Source organism: Procambarus clarkii, chromosome 58 (assembly GCF_040958095.1).
Source record: "Procambarus clarkii isolate CNS0578487 chromosome 58, FALCON_Pclarkii_2.0, whole genome shotgun sequence".
In the NCBI taxonomy this organism is placed as follows: Eukaryota; Metazoa; Arthropoda; class Malacostraca; order Decapoda; family Cambaridae; genus Procambarus; species Procambarus clarkii.
In genome coordinates, this window is record NC_091207.1 from 1468573 (window position 1) to 1484001 (window position 15429).

General features: G+C 47.5%; 1 protein-coding gene across 1 annotated transcript in view; it reads right to left on the reverse strand.

The window, feature by feature from the left end:
• LOC123751887 (ryanodine receptor-like) overlaps window positions 1–15429 on the reverse strand; it is a 359023-nt gene that overhangs the window by 40239 nt on the left and 303355 nt on the right. The window contains 5 exon segments of the mRNA XM_069306475.1: window positions 2157–2292; window positions 3041–3190; window positions 7082–7232; window positions 8034–8261; window positions 13378–13501. Of these exon segments, the coding sequence (XP_069162576.1) occupies window positions 2157–2292; window positions 3041–3190; window positions 7082–7232; window positions 8034–8261; window positions 13378–13501 (789 nt within the window).

The window sequence follows — 15429 nt, forward strand, 5'->3', positions numbered from 1 at the left end:
TCTCATTAAACGTTTCCATGTCATCTGCCCTTCTCTTCCTTATTTCTATGGTCTTCCTAAGACTCATAAACCTGGTGTTCCTCTTCGTCCTATCATTTCTTCACGGGGCTCTGTCAGCTATCCTCTTGCCTCCTGGCTCGCTAAAACCCTGACACCTTACCTTGGCACTTTTTCTCCTGCCCACCTTCGTCACTCTCAGGACTTCATAGAAAGACTGCGCCTGCAACCCTCTTGTAAAATGCTTAGTCTTGATGTCGACTCTCTGTTCACTAATGTTCCGCTTGATGACGTTCTCTCTTTCCTCAGACAGAAGGCATCAGAGGGTCTCCTTCCTCTCCCACTTCCCACTGACGTTTTCCTCGATCTCATTAGACTCTGTGTTGAATCTAACTCTTTCTCTTTCAACGGTAAATATTACACTCAAACTTTCGGTGTCGCTATGGGTTCCCCTCTCTCCCCTGTTCTTCCTAATTTCTACATGGAATACTTCGAAACTGTTCTTCTTCCTTCTATTGATACTCGTCCCTCTCTCTGGCTTCGCTATGTTGATGACATTTTTGCTTTATGGCCTCATGACCTTAATCTTTTCCAGCCTTTCCTCGCCTCTCTTAACAATCTGGCACCTTCTATCCATTTCAAAGTGGAGTGGGAATCTAATTCCCTCCTTCCTTTTCTTGATGTTCATGTTCACAGCTCTGTGTCTGGGTTCTCTTTCTCTGTCTACCGTAAACCCATGCATAGTGGCATGTACATTCACTTCTTTTCCTACCATCCTCTTTCTGTTAAGAAAAGTGTCCTCGTCTCTCTCTTCCTCCGCGCTCTACGCATCAGCGACCCTCAGTTTCTTGATTCTGAAATTGCCTTTATCTACAAATCATTCTCTCGCCTTGGTTATCCTTTGCATTTCATCAACTGTGCCCACTCTCAAGCTAAACGAAATTTCTTTCATCCTAAACCTGCTTCCAACACTAGTAGCACTGTACTATGCCTTCCCTTCATATCTGAACTCAAAACTTTTACCAATACCTTTCGTCCTCTTGACATTAAACTCGCCTTTCGACAAACTAACACACTTCGTAGCAATCTAGTTCACACTGCTCCTCCTGCTTCTAATGCTGCTGGTGTCTACTCTATTTCCTGTTCATCTTGTCCTCTCCAATACTTTGGCGAAACTGGCCGTACACTGAATGACAGACTTAAAGAACACAAGAGAAGTGTTATGTCTGCAGACACTAACAATGCTCTCTTCTGCCATGTGAGGGATTCTAATCATCCCATTGATTGGTCTTCCTCCAAAATAATCTTTCCTGCCTCTACTCTACACAGACGCCGTCTTGTAGAATCGGCTCTTATTAACAATGTACCCAACATGAACTTGAGTCCTGGCTTTGTTGCTGTGGACTCTTCCCTTTCACAGTATATACTCAAATGCTCTAATCTTTCTAACAAACGTGACTTAACATAAGCTTTCCCCCCTTCCATTTCTTTCTTTCTCTTTCCCTTTCTTTCTCTCTTCTCCCTTTTTCTGTTCATTGTCTTCTACGCTCCCTTGCTATCCTCTTCTTATTCCTATTACTATCTCCTTCGGTGGTTATAATAGGAGCTGCCTCGTATGGGCCAATAGGCCTGCTGCAGTTCTCATTACTACTATCCCCTACACCTTACTTTCCTCCTCAGCTCTCTCTTGCCTATTTAATGCCTGCCCCTACCTGTCCTCATCACAATCGACTTGAGAATGGTCCACGACGGACCGAAACGTCGTCGTCCCTTCAATTTCTAGTGTGTTGTCTGGTCAACATACGTCAGCCACGTTATTGTGACTCATCGCCTGCATGTTCAGATTAGATATTACACCACAATTACCCCTCGGTTTTAGCATGAAAGTCTGGCTTGAATTCTAGGATTTTTTTCTTCTGAGCAATAACTTGTATAAATGTTTTCATTATTATTCATTATTATTTGTTTTAGCATTATTTTTATTTTTAATTATTATTTTTAGCATTCACCATTATTTGTTTTCCTAAAATTACGTCTCATGCAGAAAACTTGTAATATATATGTATACATAATTCATTTGACATATATATACACGTACGTTAATGAGAATTAATAATGTCAAGGTATTGGGTGAAAAAGTAGAATGGGTGAGGACTCACAGAGGAAGTCTTGACCAAACTCGCGGGCAGCGGTGTGGTCGAAGAGGGAGGTGAGGACGGGCAGCAACACCGTCTGGATGTAGTTGAGGGAGGCAGACGTCTTGAGGTGAGTGCCCCGGATGTACGCATATTTACCCTGTCAACACACAACAATTACAGCTTTGTTATTGCAGTCACAGTATTATGATTACATAATTATAATGTTAAAGAAATGTTCATCATCACACAGATGATAACATAATCATAATGAATGAGTTGTCTTATTTGTAATAATTATCCACAATGCATATAACTCATGTATCATTAAAATGTTATAGGAACTATAATTTCATCGTCTACTAGGTCATCCATGTCTTCTTAGTCTACTGGACTTCAATTCCTGGTGTCTTGGTGCACTGCCCACACCTTACTCCACATCCTGTCCCACCATCGTGTCCCAGGCCCACCGTCCAACCCCAGGCCCATCATCACATCCCAGGCCCACCGTCATGTCCCAGGCCCACCGTCCAACCCCAGGCCCAGCATCACATCCCAGGCCCACCGGCATATCCCAGGCCCACCGTCGAATCCCAGGCCCACCGTCACATCCCAGGCCCACCGTCACATCCCAGGCCCACCGTCAACACCGAAGACATTCCTCATCTTGCTTTTGCCTAAGATACAACATGCTACTCGCTTCCCCCCCCCCCTCACTTTTCATCCCCTTTCTCCTCTTTAAATTTTTTAAACCCTATTTTTACTCATGAATCATTTTAATTACTCCTGATCTATTTTCCCATCTCCATAACTCGTCTTATTCTCCAGTCCCCTCTCTCATACGTCAAGTATTTTGTGTGCGTGATAAGAGCACCATGGTGGGTGCTCAAGTGTAGTGTTGTGTGTACCTCCTGCAGGCAGTGGATACAGTGCTCCAGGTCGATGGCGGAGTTGTTGAAGAAGGTCAACATGGACGTGCGGACGAACTCTGGTAGACTCTTGGCCAGAGTCTTGGCATCAACTGCTCTCACAATCACTTGCAGGCATTTTACTGTAACCTGAAAATAATGACAGATTGTTTAGTATATGCGTTTTTTATTTGTATAAATAGTATATTTCTCAAACCCGGGTTTTCCCATTATGGTGCACGGTAGGTTTTTGATAGTGTTAAGTACTATGATTTCAAGCAACTTTTTGCAGTATTTGAGGGCACAATGGATGTGGCCGTCTATACCGGGGTCACAGTTACTTCTACAGTTATAATAAAGAATTAGCTGAAAGAAGTGTTTAACTGTACTAAAAAGCAGCTGATGAGTTTCCTTAAAGATAGTCGTTTGGAAGAAGCTGTGAAATAATCGCTTCGTATGACAATACTGAAGCAATCAAAACTAGAATGAAAAATTAACCATTTGGAAATAATAATAATAATAATAATAATGAATAAAAAACTCTTCCAAAAGTATGAAATGATCATTCAAAGTAAAGGACAATTATTTTATCAATAATTCATGTTGTCATAGTATAGTTAGATCATACCAGAGAGATCAAGGAAGGTATACCAAACGTTTATACAAGAATAAAAGCTGACGACAAAATAATTGATGAAGAAATCCTTCAAGAAGTGACTGCACACTCTTAAGCTTCTCCTCCTCCTCCTCCTGTTTCCCACTAATAACCTCCAGCGATTAACAACCTCAAACACAACTCCCTGTAACGCGGAATATGTGTTGGTATTCTTTAATTCCTTATAAGGTTTAGACTTAACTACAATGAATATTTAAAATTTCTTAAAGTCATGACATTTTCCTGTAATTCATATATAAAACAACATGATTAAGCGGACAGGGTACTGCATTAAGTGCAATCTTTCCTCGTGATATCTGCTGTAATATTTTGCCTGCATTGTGTTGACATTTTATGTACGTTTCTGAGTTGGTTGTCTCAGTAGCTGCTCCGAAATTGGGTGCTCAAACCCTCACTGGTTAAACTGCTAAGTCACACTGTCTTAACATGGGAGGTATGAGCGTACTCTTCTAAAATGTAGACACAAAACAGCTTGTGTGTACATTTTAAGCACTGACACCTCGTTCACTTGTCTCCCAACGCAGGGCCTTAGCAGCTGCGGTTTGGCCAATTAGAAGAATACATTTTGCCTTTGACAATGAGTAATTATTTATTTTTATTTATTTATTTATTTATCTATATACAAGAAGTACATTGGGTTTGTGAGAGTACATGACATTGGTGTTCTTACATTCTTGCAAAGCCATTAATGATAAGTATCATCAATGTCTATCTTTTCTTAACTTACACAAACAATTCATCTTGAACTCTCCTATAACAACACAAATCTAGAATCAAAGATCCACGTCAACATCTGAGGTGGCTGTAACACCTCCATTAAAATAGGGAAAGAGAAAATCTTAGCACAAGGCTCTGGGAGCAAGACAGGAACTACACCCCAACACACTTCACTTAAAGTATCATACAAAAACAAGAAGAGTTGTGAAAGAAAAGCTCATGAGAGCGTCATCACCCCACGAGGCTTCAGCAATGTATATCCTGCATCACCTACGCCAACCACCAAACCTCACACTATAATTATAATATGACAAAAAGAAAGAAAGTTACCACAATTTTAATTAAAAACAACTTAATGAACCATAATTGAAAGTATTATCAAAATATATGAATTTATTGTCTATTTGATGGTTGCAAATTTCACAAAGTTTGTAAGATATTTTGCAAACACTCAACAGATGCTTAAACATGTATATACTGTATATACTATACTTGAGGGGCCTCGTAGCCTGGTGGATAGCGCGCAGGATTCGTAATTCTGTGGCGCGGGTTCGATTCCCGCACGAGGCAGAAACAAATGGGCAAAGTTTCTTTCACCCTGAATGCCCCTGTTACCTAGCAGTAAATAGGTACCTGGGAGTTAGTCAGCTGTCACGGGCTGCTTCCTGGGGGTGGAGGCCTGGTCGAGGACCGGGCCGCGGGGACACTAAAGCCCCGAAATCATCTCAAGATAACCTGTATATATATTTGTTACATGCTGGCCCGAACACATATACAAGAGTACACCACAACCTTCCCACCACCATCCTGCACCACAACATTCAAGAGTACACCACAACCTTCCCACCACCATCCTGCACCACAACATTCAAGAGTACACCACAACCTTCCCACCACCATCCTGCACCACAACATACAAGAGTACACCACAACCTTCCCACCACCATCCTGCACCACAACATTCAAGAGTACACCACAACCTTCCCACCACCATCCTGCACCACAACATACAAGAGTACACCACAACCTTCCCACCACCATCCTGCACCACAACATACAAGAGTACTCCACAACCTTCCCACCACCATCCTGCACCACAACATTCAAGAGTACACCACAACCTTCCCACCACCATCCTGCACCACAACATACAAGAGTACACCACACCCTTCCCACCACCATCCTGCACCACAACATTCAAGAGTACTCCACAACCTTCCCACCACCATCCTGCACCACAACATTCAAGAGTACACCACAACCTTCCCACCACCATCCTGCACCACAACATACAAGAGTACACCACAACCTTCCCACCACCATCCTGCACCACAACATACAAGAGTACACCACAACCTTCCCACCACCATCCTGCACCACAACATTCAAGAGTACACCACAACCTTCCCACCACCATCCTGCACCACAACTACAACATACAAGAGTACACCACAACCTTCCCGTGCTCACAGAGCACAGAGTGACAGAAACACCTCACGCAGCATTATTCAACAGATGATGGCACAGGATCGCACACTGAACATTTTCCTCTGTAATACCACACATCCAGTAGCAATATATATGTTTAACTTTAGGAGTGTCAGTATCAACACTCACCTGTGTATGTGCAAGTGTATTTGTATGTTATAATGTGAGAGTACTCTATCACCCAATCTGTAAACGTAATACAGACATGAGTGCATTTACCATGTAAATTTTTACCATGAATATTCCAATACACCATTGTACTAACCTAGATGTGCTTGCGGGGGTTGAGCTTTGGCTCTTTGATCCCACCTCTCAACATGTATTCCACTTCTGAAGTTAATTTTGCTTGAATCGTGTTTGGAGGCCCTGGCATCAGGCTAACAAACATATAAAATACACAAACAAATCATCTCTGAAAGTTATCTCACTTTAACAAGGTGAGAAAAGCAAGCACCTTACAGTACACCTAATATGACAACCTTACCATATTTACAAGTCAATAATTTTAGGAGGCCTTCGTAAACTTTCCATGAAAATTATCAAAGTTGTGGTTCTAAAGGATATTAAGGCAGAAACTCGACATATTAAAGCAATTTCTGGCCACACCCAACTGTGGTGATGGTGCTAAGAATGTGTGCAATTAGTCGAGCATATTTTCACCCCCCCCCCTTCTCTATATATAGGAAAAATGGGTTCCTAAAACACTCATAAGGAAGCTACCCCCTTCCCAATTTGACTGAGAAGCTACGTAAATAAACGAAGTAGGCATTTTACGTTCCAATTTAAGAGATATTACCCATATATCTAAACAAAATGACACCCAAAAAATAAACAGCGTGACACCATAAGTTATGCATACTGAGGAATTTTTATTTATTTTTATATATAAAATTTCTTATTCTTGTAAAGCCACAGGTACCCGTAGCGTTTCGGGCAAGTCGTTAATCCTAATATTCCCCGGAATACAACCCACCAAATCGTTTAATAACCAGGTTCCCATTCACTGTTTAGTCAGCAAAGGCATACAATTAAGAATTGGCGCCTAGTCAATCCTCGCCTGCCAGGATATGAACCCAGGCCAAATCGCAAGGGCGAGTATGTTACACTCCGCCACGGGGACTGTCTCGTGCCTCATAAATGCAAGAAGCCTCAAGGTTTACCTTTGTATCGGAGCCAAAGCAGACGCTCTTGATCCTCATGAGGTTTGCCAGTTTGCAGAAGAGTGAGGCAACCATTTCCTTCTCCTTGAGCGATGCAGCACCGACCATGTTCGTCGTCAGAGCCACCGCCAGGAAGTAGTTGCGATTAGTGCTGCAAAGGAAGTAAGAGTAGATATTCATGGAAATAAATGGTATTATCTATCTATAAATATATAAATATATATATGCCGTACCTAGTAGCCAGAACGCACTTCTTGGCCTACTATGCAATGCCCGATTTGTCTAATAGGCCGAGTGATTTTCTTTATTTTCAAAATATTGTTTTCAGTTGGTTTATTTGAAATATTCTTATATCATTATATTAGGAACATAAAGTATAGACTTAGTTATGTTAGTTAAAGTTAGGTTAAGATTGATTAAGTTAGGTAGGGTTGGTTAGGTTTGGTCATATACCTACGTTAGTTTTAACTCAAATTAAAAAAAATTCATCCACACATAATGAAATGGATAGCTTTATCATTTCATAATAATTTTTTTTTAATATATAAATTCAGGAAAACTTGGCTTATTAGGCAAATCTGGCCTTGTATACTAGGCCGAGAAGTGCATTCTGGCTATTAGGTACAACATATATACAACAGACATAAATGACAATGTCTGACCATGAAGGAAACTGAGACGGGTAATTAATTACTTTCAAATTAGTCACTACATCTTGAGAAGGATAGATATTACAAGTCAGAGGTTGTAATATTTAGGTAGGGAGAAAAATAAAAGGTGAAAAACAATAAGGTGAGGTGTTCAGGACTGAAAGCAAATAAATACAGGAATGTTCTATATTACTGTTCTTAGGAACAGTAATTTAGAACACATAAATGTTTAGCGATATACTAGCAGCAGCCAACATAACCACAACATCATTATTTTCCTCTTACAGTGTTCTTTGACTCACCTGAAGTATTTCTCCATGAGAGGGAGGACAACTTTGGAGAAGAACTTAACGTCCTTTGTGGAGGTCTTGAAGGAGTTGCGTCTGCTAAGGTTGGAAGAGGGTCTCAACAACTTCATGTTGATGGCAGCACAGTCGAGGTACTGGAGCAGCTTCTCCAGCAGACTGTAGGCGAACCTGCGGTCGACGGCCCCGGTGGACGCTCCGCCGTCGTCGCCATCACCAACAGCCCTAACCATCACAGGCAGAGTTGTTACACACAGGCATAGCTAACTACTATTGTGGTATAGAGTGTTCCCGCGTGTGAACTACCGCTCAACATTATACATAAACAATGCTTGTATCGTCAAAATACAGTCTTCTGTATTGTTGTCTTTCAACATTACACCTCAATGGTTTGGCGTTGGGTTTGATGCCTGTCAACCTCTGGAGGGTTGTTAAGTAATAAGTAATTTCCAACACAAGGAGCCAAGCCAAGGAGACTATGTAGCCATCATATTTGTGGGTTATTCAAAAGCACTAAATATCACTAAGAATGCCAATACAAGAACAAAAGTGCATAAGGTGAACGATATCAAAGGTATCTGATTTACCAAGGATTCTATCGAAGGACAAGTGACTGCGAGGGACAGTTGGGAAGCAAGACACACACATGTCCTGGAAGTCAGGACTTTCAACAAGGATATACACGACCATAAGAGGAACAATTCAGTTTGGACAATAAGGAGCAGGGCGGTGCTCCATTAAGTATCCTTGATTTAAACTTGTATGGCCAATAGTAACCTCGCCAGAGCAGTTTCCCACCGCCGGTTACAGTGGTAGGAAGAAGGCCATAGCGACACCCTACCCCTAAAGAGCACACAGCTTGTTACCAGTAGCAGAAGACCAGTGATTATGCTAACGGGCAAGGATTGAGGAATGATTAACCGGGTAAAAGTCGGAATAAGGAACACCTTTAGGGGAGATGGCACAAGTGCAGATAGCCTTCTTAGCGGCAGCGTTCACATGCTCATTTAAGGACACACCAGTATGGCTGGGAACCCATCAAAACTCCAGTCTTAAATTTGCTGGAGATAAGAAACAGCCAATGTTGAATTTTGACTACCACAAGATGGACTGGATTAAAGAACTCCAGAGCCATGAGGGCACTACGAGAATCAACCACATCCACAAAGGAAGATTGACAGCGAGAAAGCAGTTGACAAAGAGGATGCAAAATTGCATAAAGTTCTACCGTCAAGATGCTAGTCACCGGAGGCAGGCGACACATATAAGTGTAGTCAGGAAATACAACATTGAAGCCTGCACCATCGGCAGACTTAGACCCCATTGATGAAGATGGAAATGGAGCGGGAGTGTGAAGAAAAGTGAGCATGGAAAAGGCCATTCAGAACCGAAGGAGGGTATATACCTTTAGTCATGTGGGTCAAGGTTTTACTAAACGTAGGAAGGGGGACCCTTCATGGGGGCAAGGATGGAACGACACGAGGAGACACATTGGTAATATGAACCGAGAGAACCTTGCAAGCGAGACAATCGTACAGAAAGAGATAGGTGGTGAGAGGGAAGAGGGACTACAGGAGGGGTAAAGGTACGACATAAGCGAGTGAGGGTGTTGTAGGCACCACGTGAAGTAGCGAAGACAGTAGCAATCATAGCGATCCCGTAGAGACAGGACGTCGGTGTCAACATACAGGCTGAGGGTAGGAGTAGAACGAAAGGCACCAGAGCTGAGGCGAAACCCAATATGGTGCAGAGCATAAAGACGGCGAAGAGTAGAGGGAGAGGCAGACGAGTAAGCAGAGCATCCATAATCGAGTTTTGACAACACGAGAGTGTAATGTTAAGAGAGAAAGTATGGGACAAGACCTTAAATAAATTAAGGGCCTTAGAGCATTCAACTCGGAGGTAAGAGATATGGGGCAACCAACACAAACGCGTGTCAAAGATTAACCCCAAAAGCTTAGCAGAACCTTTGTACACAAGGTGATTACCATAAAGTAACAAAGGGGGACGAAGAACTACCTGCCTCTGAATAAAAGTCATAGCAAAAGTTTTAGTTGAAGAGAACTTAAAGTCATGATTGGTGACACGGCGTCAATCGTAAGGCGAAGCCACTGTTGAAGAAAGGGTGAATCATCACCTCGTACAGCAAAGGGTAAGATCGTCGACATAGAGAGCTGAGAAAATGCCAGAGCGAAGGGAGGAAAGAAGACAATTGAGGACAACAAGGAAAAAGAGTAGTGCTCAGCACACTACCTTGGTGTACACCTTCATATTACCGAAAAGAGGCAGAGAGAGTGGTACTAAGCCTCACTCTAAAGGATCAACTAGAGAGAAAACCTTGGAGGAAGAGAGGGAGATTACCACGAAGGCCAAAAGAACGGAATTGGGACAAAATATGGTATCTCCAGGAAATGTCGTACACCTTTTCCAGGTAAAAAAGACAGCAACAACGGAGGTTTTCTCAGCAAAAGCAGTACGAATATAAACCCCCAAGTTCATCAAGACACCAGTCCTGCTGCGACACTTGAGAAAGCCAAATTAAGAAGGGAAGAGGTGGTGATAGAGTTCCAAGAAGGGTTCAGACGGACCCTGAAGGGTAATAACCCTTCAGACGGACTGAAGGGTTATTAAGATAACCACAAGTGGTTACTGACCAATCAATCAGTAAGAATATTTTAGTCCTGAACATAGTCCAGGACAAAAGTAAGCTCTCAGTTTACATAGCGGGAGAAGCAGGGTATACGTCCGTGTATATGTCTTCTTACATCTCCTGTTGTCTGTCAATCCTATTTACTTATTTGAATGATGATTCATTACATATTATATTTTCATATTAATTATACATATGCATTATAATGAATACAGAATTATTTTCTGTACAACAACTGCTTATAACAGCCTCGAATGTTGATTTTATTTGTACAATAACAGATCAGCATTTCAGAGATGCTGAGAGATTCTCTGAAAGACCGAACATTAAGATAGAAAATAGTTATTTCCCCTTATTTCTTAGTGTGAACTTTTCACACTTAGAAATAATGAATTTCTAGGAAATGAAATTTCTTTTCACACTTAGAAAGGACTCAGGGTGAGGGGTGCCTGGGAGTGGGACTGGGGTGAGGGGTGCCTGGGAGTGGGACTGGGGTGAGGGGTGCCTGGGAGTGGGACTGGGGTGAGGGGTGCCTGGGAGTGGGACTGGGGTGCCTGGGAGTGGGACTGGGGTGAGGGGTGCCTGGGAGTGGGACTGGGGTGAGGGGTGCCTGGGAGTGGGACTGGGGTGAGGGGTGCCTGGGAGTGGGACTGGGGTGAGGGGTGCCTGGGAGTGGGACTGGGGTGAGGGGTGCCTGGGAGTGGGACTGGGGTGCCTGGGAGTGGGACTGGGGTGCCTGGGAGTGGGACTGGGGTGAGGGGTGCCTGGGAGTGGGACTGGGGTGAGGGGTGCCTGGGAGTGGGACTGGGGTGAGGGGTGCCCAGCTGGGAGTAGGTCTGGGGTGAGGGGTGCCTGGGAGTGGGACTGGGGTGAGGGGTGCCTGGGACTGGGGTGAGGGGTGCGTGGGAGTGGGACTGGGGTGAGGAGTGCCTGGGAGTGGGACTGGGGTGAGGGGTGCCTGGGAGTAGGACTAGGGTGAGGGGTGCCTGGGAGTGAGACTGGGGTGAGGGGTGCCTGGGAGTGAGACTGGGGTGAGGGGTGCCTGGGAGTGGGACCGGGGTGAGGGGTGCGTGGGAATGGGACTGGGGAGAGGAGTGCCTGGGAGTGGGACTGGGGTGAGGAGTGCCTGGGAGTGGGACTGGGGTGAGGGGTGCGTGGGAATGGGACTGGGGAGAGGAGTGCCTGGGAGTGGGACTGGGGTGAGGAGTGCCTGGGAGTGGGACTGGGGTGAGGGGTGCCTGGGAGTAGGACTGGGGTGAGGGGTGCCTGGGAGTGAGACTGGGGTGAGGGGTGCCTGGGAGTGGGACCGGGGTGAGGGGTGCGTGGGAATGGGACTGGGGAGAGGAGTGCCTGGGAGTGGGACTGGGGTGAGGGGTGCCTAGGAGTGGGACTGGGGTGAGGGGTGCCTAGGACTGGGACTGGGGTGAGGGGAGCCTGGGAGTGAGACTGGGGTGAGGGGTGCCTGGGAATGGGACTGGGGTGAGGGGTGCCTGGGAGTGGGACTGGGGTGCCTGGGAGTGGGACTGGGGTGAGGGGTGCCTGGGAGTGGGACTGGGGTGAGGGGTGCCTGGGAGTGGGACTGGGGTGAGGGGTGCCTGGGAGTGGGACTGGGGTGAGGGGTGCCTGGGAGTGGGACTGGGGTGAGGGGTGCCTGGGAGTCGGACTGGGGTGTCTGGGAGTGGAACTGGGGTGCCTGGGAGTGGGACTGGGGTGCCTGGGAGTGGAACTGGGGTGAGGGGTGCCTGGGAGTGGGACTGGGGTGAGGGGTGCCTGGGAGTGGGACTGGGGTGAGGGGTGCCTGGGAGTGGGACTGGGGTGCCTGGGAGTGGGACTGGGGTGAGGGGTGCCTGGGAGTAGGACTGGAGTGAGGGGTGCCTGGGAGTGGGACTGGGGTGAGGGGTGCCTGGGAGTGGGACTGGGGTGCCTGGGAGTGGGACTGGGGTGAGGGGTGCCTGGGAGCGGGACTGGGGTGAGGGGTGCCTGGGAGTGGGACTGGGGTGAGGGGTGCCTGGGAGTGGGACTGGGGTGAGGGGTGCCTGGGAGTGGGACTGGGGTGAGGGGTGCCTGGGAGTGGGACTGGGGTGAGCGGTGCCTGGGAGTGGGACTGGGGTGCCTGGGAGTGGGACTGGGGTGCCTGGGAGTGGGACTGGGGTGAGGGGTGCCTGGGAGTGGGACTGGGGTGAGGGGTGCCTGGGAGTGGGACTGGGGTGAGGAGTGCCTGGGAGTGGGACTGGGGTGAGGGGTGCCTGGGAGTGGGACTGGGGTGCCTGGGAGTGGGACTGGGGTGAGGGGTGCCTGGGAGTGGGACTGGGGTGCCTGGGAGTGGGACTGGGGTGCCTGGGAGTGGGACTGGGGTGCCTGGGAGTGGGACTGGGGTGCCTGGGAGTGGGACTGGGTTGCCTGGGAGTGGGACTGGGGTGCCTGGGAGTGGGACTGGGGTGAGGGGTGCCTGGGAGTGGGACTGGGGTGAGGGGTGCCTGGGAGTGGGACTGGGGTGAGGGGTGCCTGGGAGTGGGACTGGGGTGAGGGGTGCCTGGGAGTGGGACTGGGGTGAGGGGTGCCTGGGAGTGGGACTGGGGTGCCTGGGAGTGGGACTGGGGTGAGGGGTGCCTGGGAGTGGGACTGAGGTGAGGGGTGCCTGGGAGTGGGACTGGGGTGAGGGGTGCCTGGGAGTGGGACTGGGGTGCCCACCTTGTAAGACGGTATCCCATGAACTGCAGGTACTTGAGGAGCTCCACGGAGCGGAATCGATCCTTGCGCTTCTCCTTCTCCGTCAGCATGTCGTAGGGCACCATCTGAGGGTGGATGCCCCCACCTGCGGGAGGAGGAGGGAACACCTGGTCAATGTTCTGTAGTCAACAAGCTGGGGTGTGTGGTGGTAAGAGTGAGTCTTCTGTGGTGGAGTAGAACAGGTGCTGGGTGGTGGAGAGTGCAAGTGGTCTGTGTGTGGTGCAGAGAACAGGTGGTCAGTGTGAGGTAGAGAGAACAGGTGGTCAGTGTGTGGTGCAGAGAACAGGTGGTCAGTGTGAGGTAGAGAGAACAGGTGGTCAGTGTGTGGTGCAGAGAACAGGTGGTCAGTGTGAGGTAGAGAACAGGTGGTCAGTGTGTGGTGCAGAGAACAGGTGGTCAGTGTGAGGTAGAGAGAACAGGTGGTCAGTGTGTGGTGCAGAGAACAGGTGGTCAGTGTGAGGTAGAGAGAACAGGTGGTCAGTGTGTGGTGCAGAGAACAGGTGGTCAGTGTGAGGTAGAGAACAGGTGGTCAGTGTGTGGTGCAGAGAACAGGTGGTCAGTGTGAGGTAGAGAGAACAGGTGGTCAGTGTGTGGTGCAGAGAACAGGTGGTCAGTGTGAGGTAGAGAGAACAGGTGGTCAGTGTGTGGTGCAGAGAACAGGTGGTCAGTGTGAGGTAGAGAGAACAGGTGGTCAGTGTGTGGTGCAGAGAACAGGTGGTCAGTGTGAGGTAGAGAGAACAGGTGGTCAGTGTGTGGTGCAGAGAACAGGTGGTCAGTGTGAGGTAGAGAGAACAGGTGGTCAGTGTGTGGTGCAGAGAACAGGTGGTCAGTGTGAGGTAGAGAGAACAGGTGGTCAGTGTGAGGTAGAGAGAACAGGTGGTCGGTGTGTGGTGGAGAGAACAAGTGGTCAGTGTGTAGTAGAGAGAACAAGTGGTCAGAGTGTGGTAGAGAGAACAGGTGGTCAGTGTGTGGTAGAGAGAACAGGTGGTCAGTGTGTGGTGCAGAGAACAGGTGGTCAGTGTGAGGTAGAGAGAACAGGTGGTCAGTGTGTGGTGCAGAGAACAGGTGGTCAGTGTGAGGTAGAGAGAACAGGTGGTCAGTGTGAGGTAGAGAGAACAGGTGGTCGGTGTGTGGTGGAGAGAACAAGTGGTCAGTGTGTGGTAGAGAGAACAAGTGGTCAGAATGTGGTAGAGAGAACAGGTGGTCAGTGTGTGGTGGAGAGAACAAGTGGTCAGTGTGTGGTGCAGAGAACAGGTGGTCAGTGTGTGGTAGAGAGAACAAGTGGTCAGTGTGTGGTGGAGAGAACAGGTGGTCAGTGTGTGGTAGAGAGAACAAGTGGTCAGTGTGTGGTAGAGAGAACAAGTGGTCAGTGTGTGGTAGAGAGAACAAGTGGTCAGAGTGTGGTAGAGAGAACAGGTGGTCAGTGTGTGGTGGAGAGAACAGGTGGTCAGTGTGTGGTGGAGAGAACAAGTGGTCAGTGTGTGGTGCAGAGAACAAGTGGTCAGTGTGTGGTAGAGAGAACAAGTGGTCAGAGTGTGGTAGAGAGAACAGGTGGTCAGTGTGTGGTGCAGAGAACAGGTGGTCAGTGTGTGGTGGAGAGAACAAGTGGTCAGTGTGTGGTGGAGAGAACAAGTGGTCAGTGTGTGGTAGAGAACAGGTGGTCAGTGTGTGGTAGAGAACAGGTGGTCAGTGTGTGGTGGAGAGAACAAGTGGTCAGTGTGTGGTAGAGAACAGGTGGTCAGTGTGTGGTGGAGAGAACAAGTGGTCAGTGTGTGGTAGAGAACAGGTGGTCAGTGTGTGGTAGAGAGAACAGGTGGTCAGTGTGTGGTGGAGAGAACAAGTGGTCAGTGTGTGGTAGAGAGAACAAGTGGTCAGAGTGTGGTAGAGAGAACAGGTGGTCAGTGTGTGGTGGAGAGAACAGGTGGTCAGTGTGTGGTAGAGAGAACAGGTGGTCAGTGTGTGGTGGAGAGAACAAGTGGTCAGTGTGTGGTGGAGAGAACAGGTGGTCAGTGT